Here is a 7,950-nt window from a genome sequence, read left to right as displayed (position 1 = left end):
AACACAAAAGGACTGGCCTGCAAGAAATCTCAACAAAGGTGACAAAAATTTTGTTGCTGAAAGATGTACTTCTTCCATCCTTACACATTAAGCTGGGTTTAATGAAAAATTTTGTCAAAGGAACAAAGATGGACAGGCTTTTAAGTATTTAAGAAACAAATTTCCAAAACTAAGTGATGCAAAAGTAAAAGAGGGTATTTTTGTTGGACCATAGATACATGAACTTGTGAAAGATCCTGCATTTGATGAAGTTTTGAAAGGGCAAGAAAAAGAAACTTGGGAATCTCTCAAGGGAGTGATTTGTGGATTTTTAGGCCACAGAAGAGATGATAACTACATCCAATTGTTAACAGTACTTCTGCAAAAATGCCATCAACTAAGACGTAACATGTCCTTGAAGATTCACTTCCTCAACTCACATTTAGACTTCTTTCCACTTTGTGGAGCTGTTAGTGATGAACATAGAGAAAGGTCCCACCAAGATATTTCTGTAATGGAAAAAAGATATGAGGTTCGTTGGAATGAAGCTATGCTTGCAGATTAATGTTGGTTTATATGTAGGGATGCTCCAGAGCTCGCATACAGGCGGAAAGCAAAAATGGCACAATCGCGCGAAATTATTCCATAATATTCCTTATATTTATTATTTTTCATTGTTTAAAACTGTTAGAATGTAATCTTTATTAAAAAAACTAAATGCACTTTAAATATTATTAAAATAAGTAAATTATATGTCATATTGCTATGTTGTGAATAAGCAAAACCAAAAATTTTTTTGTTGTTGTATATCTCAGAAATTAGAGCTAATAAAAAATTTTCGTTTGCATTTGCGTTTTTCTTACCCCAAAATTAGTATAATTTGACTAAAAAAGTTAAGGATACAAAAAAAAATATTTTTTTTGTTGCCCAGTGTTATCAAAGCCATCAACACTGATGCAATTTAACGAGCACATTAATTATCTGAAATGTTGTAATCATTTATTTGTCGTTTTTTTTATATATTTTTACAACATTATTCTTTTTATTATTGTTTTTTATGTTGTTGCTATTGTTCAGTTAAAGACAAAGAAACAGAAATAAAATGTACAAAATTTTTTCATGTTGTTTGTGGTAAACTTTGCTTAAAATTTGATAACAAATGAACCACTTTTGACAAAGTTAAAGCAAAAAGTACTGAAAATACTGATGAACCCAAGTTCTCGGACCCGAGATTGAACGTCGTCAGTTCTTCATTTAAGACGTCTATGGTACATGCGTTTTATTTATATGATATTTAAAAAAAGTTTAAATTAATTTGCAGTTTTTGAGTTGATTGAAATGAATCAATAACAATGTGTGTATATGATTTTGATCCAAACATTTTAAAATAAAATTGTCGTTACGTGTCACAGATGCGGGATATATTCGAACATTAACTACAATGTCGTTGGTGCAAAAAATGCATTAATGGAAATGTAGCACTATATCCCCAAACTGGACGACCTGAAAAATCAGACACTACAATAACGGCCCTAAATTAATGACCGAATTGTATATTAAAAAATTGTATAACCTGTACAATCGTTTTCTTCGGCAAAGGACGTCTATTTATCAATAGATTTCCCGCGATTCCAAGAAGACGCGCGATAGGCGATGTTGAGTTTTATCGTGATCCATCCGCACAATATGTTTATTTCAACTAACTCAATATTTATGTTATTTTATTTAACATGTTATGTGGGATCAAGAGAATAAATAATTTTATGCAGGGAAACCGTATGTAGAGATGGTTAGATTTTTTAATACCAATTGTTAATATTTTAATAGATAACTTCTCTTCACATTACAAGGATTATAAGAAACAATAAATTACACATTGTGGAATTGCATGAACAGAGTATTTTATGCATTGCCCATCTACCTAGCACCTAATCATCCCAATTTCATTAAAATCATTCAACACGTCAACCTCACAGCAAATTGATGCCAACACACTCAACACCCACTTTGCTTCTATGTCAACCGACCAATCCTACATCAACAACAACAAAAGCAACAACAATCAATAGTCGTCAACATCAACAATTTACCCAATATTCCGTCCTGCACATGCTAACGAAAGCCTGTCCACCCGGTACAGGTCCAGACAGTCTACCAGCATGTTTTCTACAAATCATCGCTCCATTCATCTCCAGCACCTTATGTTCACTCTGTAATCACTGCTTAATGCATTCATTCATCCCATCACAATGGAAATCCAGCACAATTCATCCAATTCCTAAAACAAAATACCCATCATCACCAATAGATTATCGCCCAATATCTATCACCCCCATACTTTCACGTATTTTAGAAAAATTCATCGTTAGGTCATTCATCTATTTATGTTTCAACCATCCATCAATCAAACCACTATTACAAGATTAGTTTGCATTTTGCCCTACAGGTTCATCTACATCTGCCATCATTTCTCTTACTTCCTCAATAACACCTTTCATTAATAATAATAATTTTTTTCATCTTATTGCTCTCGACTTTTCTAAAGCTTTTGACACTCTCAATCACTTCTCACTTTCAAATAAGTTAGCCTTTCTTCCTCTACCTGACATCATTTACAATATTATATTACAAGGTTCTTTCCTTGGACCATCTACCTTTATTATCAATGCTTCTACTTTCAAAACTTTTCATAGCGCTAATCACATCATCAAATACGCTGCCGACACCTACCTTATCATCCCATCATCTAACTCAAACACCATCCAATCAGAACTCGACTCATTAACCATATGGTCAAAATGATGCAATCTGTCACTTAATCTTAAATCATTCGAATTCATCATTCACAATAGCCGTAAAAAATAACATTACCTCCAGAACACCCATCAATCACTCGCACAAGTCATTTAAGAATATTAGGCATCACATTTACCTCAAAACTTCATATAGCACCTCATATCAATCTCTTCATCACAAAAAGCTTTCAAACATTTCACGCACTCAAAACACTCTCCTCCCATGATCTCAGAGGCATCAAATTATTCGACATCACTGAATCACTCATAATCTTACGAATCAAATATGCAGCTCCCTCCTGGTCTGGTCTTGCTACACAACAACAACATCAGCAACTACACTCTCTCATCAAAAAACTAATCCGCTTCAATTATCTATCTGCATCATATCCTACCGTCACTCAGATATTCAACACACTCGATTCAAGACTGTTCAAGAAAGTAGAAAATAACAACAACCACGTCATCCATCCTCTACTACCACCAATTAAAACTACAACACACAACTTTCGTCAGCGCAAACATAACTATCAAGTAGCCACCCAATCTACATATCAGGAAAAGACTTTCATCACAAAACACCTCAAACATATTAACACTCAATAAAACTTTATCATTCACACAACTAGTTTTTATTAAATAAAACTTTATCATTCACATAACTAGTATTTTTATTTATCGATCACCTCAGCCTAAGCCTATTAATTTGCGTTTTTAAGCCATTACCTTATTTTATCCTCATTTCATTTTATTTATTTTTATTATTTTATTCTATTTTATTTTATTTTTCATGTTAAAACATTTTTTTTCTTCCGTTTTTGATTTATTTATTTACTTATTTGTTTAATTTTGTACTACTGCCTTGCATGCTGTACAGTTTCTGCGTCTGGCAGATCCTGATTTTTGAAGAATAATAATAAAAAAAGATAACCAAGATAATTTGGGTGGTTTGGTGCTTGGTGGAGGCTCGTGGTAGGACAGACTTAAGCGTTGGAAAGATTTAGTTATAGGAGCTCCGATGGCAGGATTGGCAATTTATTTTTATAAAAATGTGATACGTCCGGTGTTGTTATATGGTGCAGAAAAAAATCTGTGATACGTCCGGTGTTGTTATATGGTGCAGAAACATGGCCAATGACAATCAAATTGGAACAACAACTTCACCGAACCGATATGAAAATGCTCCGATGGATGCAGCGAATTAGTCTGAAGGACCACATCAAATCTAGCGAAATCCTGCGTCGTGCTGGTTTAGATGATATAAAAGACGAATGCCGGCAACACTGTCTGCGGTGGTTTGGTCATGTCAAACGAAGTGGAAACAGTGCCATAACTTCTCTTGCAGATGTTGAAGTACCTGGCACACGTTCCAAAGGCCGTCGAAAGAAGTCCTGTATATAAACTAGATTTTTTAACGTTCGGGATATTCAAAAATAGAATTTTACTATTTACATTATATTGTTTAAACTTTTGACTTTTAAATTGATTAAAAAATTGAAAAGAAGTTTAAATTACAGTTTGACAAAAATTAATAAAAATAAAAATTTCGGTAGCCCCCACAATAATTTGAACAACTCGCCGCCCATGTCCGTATTTCAACTCTTTTTTTTACATAAGTCGACTAAAATAATTTCTAAAGTTACAAGACATACATGTAAATTTTATATTTATCCTTCTTATACTCTGCACATTCGATCTTCCTCTAAGGTATAAAATTTTTGTCATTGTTACCATCCATATAATTAATAAAAAAGAAAATAAAAACTGAAAATAAACAATATAAATGTAACGTAATAAAGTTAAAAAAGCATTGCAATACAATTTAAGTTCTAATTTTGTTTTTAATTTAATTTTCTTGAATAAAAAAATAAAAAATCGCTTGCGATGTTAATAAGGGACATTTAATTAATATGATTTATTCATAAGTCATATCAGTCAATTTGAGATTTTCCCTGGTTAATTTGATCCGTTGTTTGGCTCTCAGGAAAGAATCTGTAACAAATGCAATGCGAAATCAATTAATTAGTTAAATTAAAGATTTCGGTTGAATGTAAACGAATAAATGTGTATTGATAGATAAAGAGCTATCTGATACAATTAATGTTAGAGAAGATAAGCAAACGACAAAAAATTGTACAAAAAAAATTGGAAAAGAAAATTGTTGGTAAACATAATATATATATATATATATATATATATATATATATATATATATATATATATATATATATATATATATATATATATAAGTGTCACTAAATTACTTGTTAACAATAACTACAACCTAAGTCAGATTGAAAAAGTCATTATTCAGGTTAACAATAAATTCAATAACAACAACAATAACAACAATGATAGAAACAACAACATCAACGGCATCTGTAATAACCCTGAAAATAATAGCAACGAAAATAACAATGTCGACACCCATAACAACAACACTAATAATGACAATAATAACAACAAAAAGAAGGATATTATACTGTACTGCCGTAATTTCATGTCTTCCTCTTATAAAATCGATGAATTGATAATGAAGAATATAATAAAAAATAATATAATTCCTACAGATCCTAATGATAAAATCAAACTAAGGATTTTTTATAAAAACACTAAAACATCAAACCTCATCTTAATAAATAATTGCACACCACGTGTTGAATCACAACTGAAACGTAGTCATGTCATATATAAATTTTCCTGTCCAGTTGACGATTGTATGCGTCTAAAATCATCATATATCGGCATGACTACCACGGATTTATCACGGAGATTGACGATGCATAAGAGAGAAGGTGCCATTAAAACCCATCTCCTTGACAAACACAATCACCAGAGGTATACTAAATGACAACACAACCATCATCTATAGTACCCAACAATATCAAAATCTTAAACTCGCTGAAGCCATTCTAATAGAAATGCAAAAACCTACATTGAACAACCAACAACAAATTAAAACAACTCTCCCTACGCATAGATTAATTAACAACGTCAACATTGTTGCCAATAATTTTAACGTCATCGATAATAATAATAATAATAATAATAATAATAATAATAATAATAATAATAATACTTTTAATAACAATGATGACGACGACAACAACAATACAAACAACGATAGCAACAACAACAGCAACAATAAAAAGAACAACAACTACAACAACAATAATAATAATGGTAATGATGATGATGATGACGATAATAATAATAATAATAATAACGATAATGATAATAACAATAATAATAATAATAATAATAATGATAATAATAAAAATAATAATAATAATAATTAATATTATTAATAATAATAATAATAGAAACGATATTCTAATTAATTTCGCGCTTCAAATTTGTGACATTGTTGGTTGCCATCTTGACAACGGCCACGTAGCATGAACAATCGTATAATTTCAAATATTTTGTTTACTAATTTCAATGAACCTTTGCGTTTTTATTTCGTTACTTTTATTTTATTTTAATATATTAAAAAATACAACTAATTAACTATTAATAGAATTTACTTAAAATATATTGCACTGATGATGACTTTACGTCGAAATAGATCTATATGCATAGTTTTAATAATAATATAAAAAATAAACGATTATAAAAATGGGATCTTGCTTGATTAATTTTAACAATTAAAATCATGAACGATTATAAAATGGATTTCAACATTTTGAATAGACTTAATTGTAAAGAACTAGTTCAAAATATTAGAAAATCAACCATAAAACTTGTTAATGCTGAATCGTCGGTGGATTTTTGGAACAACTATATATATATATATATATATATATATATATATATTTACAATATTCTATAAATTCTACCGAATGTTTGGCGTTAATATGTTTGTAGTTCGTTTTTTCGATTTTTCTCACTAAAGTTTTTTAGAGAATGTTTAGTTTATTAAAATTCAAAATAAACTTATTTACCGAATTCATGCTGCAAATAAGGCCATATTTCGATTCCGAGTGAATCATCATCAGTGCAAGTTGATTTATATAGGGAAGTGAACCTTGATGGAAATTGGGTGTCAGATTTCTTTATTGGCTGGTCCATCATGGTTCATATTTGCAGCATGAATTCGGAAAATAAGTTTATTATGAATTTTAATGAACTAAACGTTCTCTAAAAAACTTTAGTGAGAAAAATCGATAAAACGAACTACAAACATATTAACGCCAAACATTCGGTAGAATTTATAGAATATTGTAAAAATAATGGTCTATTACAAACATATATATATCAATCTCTTACTGAAACTATTTTTGATACTACCTTATTTTCTGATGTTGATTTTGTCTATGCTTTTAATATCTACATTACTTCTATTATTGATAAGCTTATTCCTCTTAAATCTTTTACTTATCGGCTCTATTCTTGTATGGCTCCTTAGTTTGATTAGTGTAGTAGACAAGAAAAGTGTTAGAAGACTGGAGAAAGCCTATAGGTTAAATCAATTTAACTCTCTTTATTCTATCTATGAATCTGAATTGATTAATTATAAATATCTACTATTCTCTAAACCCTCTACTTTTCTTAGAAATTCTATAACATCTGCCTCAACATCTAAAAATAGGTGGTCTGCTCTATCTAAACATCTTCATCAGAAATCCTCTCACTCATCTTTTTCTGCTCAACAGTTTCATGACTTTTTTGTAAATAAAATTACTTCTTTAAAAATATCTAATTCTAATTTTTCTTCTCATACCTTTACTGAAATTACTACTGAATCTTTTTCTGTATTTACTCCAATAAATCTTCTAGAACTAACTAAAATTATTAATTCTATGTCGTCTACAACCTGTTCTCTAGATCTACTTCCTTCTAATTTACTTAAAGAATTTTTTTCAATATTTTATCCAATCATTCTCAAATTAGTTAATTTATCTCTTTTCACCTCCGAATTTCCTACTTCTTAAAAGAATTCTATTGTTATTCCTATTCTTAAAAACTCATCCTTAGATCCTACCTCTTTATCTAATTATAGACCTGTTAATAATATTACTTTCATCTCTAAAATAATAGAAAAAGTAGTTTTTAATCAACTTTCATCCTATTTAAACTTTAACTCCTTGCTACCTGTATCTCAATCTGGTTTCAGACCTGCTCACAGTACAGTAAACTTTTTTACTAAAAATACACAATGATATCCTTCTCTCTA

The 7,950-nt window shown here is 30.1% G+C and overlaps 1 protein-coding gene across 1 annotated transcript in view; it reads left to right on the top strand.

Annotated features, from left to right (window-relative positions):
• The window catches only part of HELRODRAFT_181252 (hypothetical protein), a gene marked incomplete at both ends in the record, with an annotated part of 3,825 nt that extends 445 nt beyond the window's left edge, over positions 1–3,380 (top strand). Inside the window, 3 exons of the mRNA XM_009030498.1 lie at positions 215–471; positions 3,008–3,215; positions 3,291–3,380. Coding sequence (XP_009028746.1) covers positions 215–471; positions 3,008–3,215; positions 3,291–3,380 — 555 coding nt within the window. The remainder of the gene's footprint in view (positions 1–214; positions 472–3,007; positions 3,216–3,290) is intronic.
• Positions 3,381–7,950: the final 4,570 nt, after the last annotated feature.

This window comes from Helobdella robusta, assembly GCF_000326865.2.
Source record: "Helobdella robusta unplaced genomic scaffold HELROscaffold_69, whole genome shotgun sequence".
NCBI lineage: Eukaryota > Metazoa > Annelida > Clitellata > Rhynchobdellida > Glossiphoniidae > Helobdella > Helobdella robusta.
Note: the sequence above shows the minus strand (reverse complement) of the source record. Positions and strands in the feature narration are given on the sequence as shown.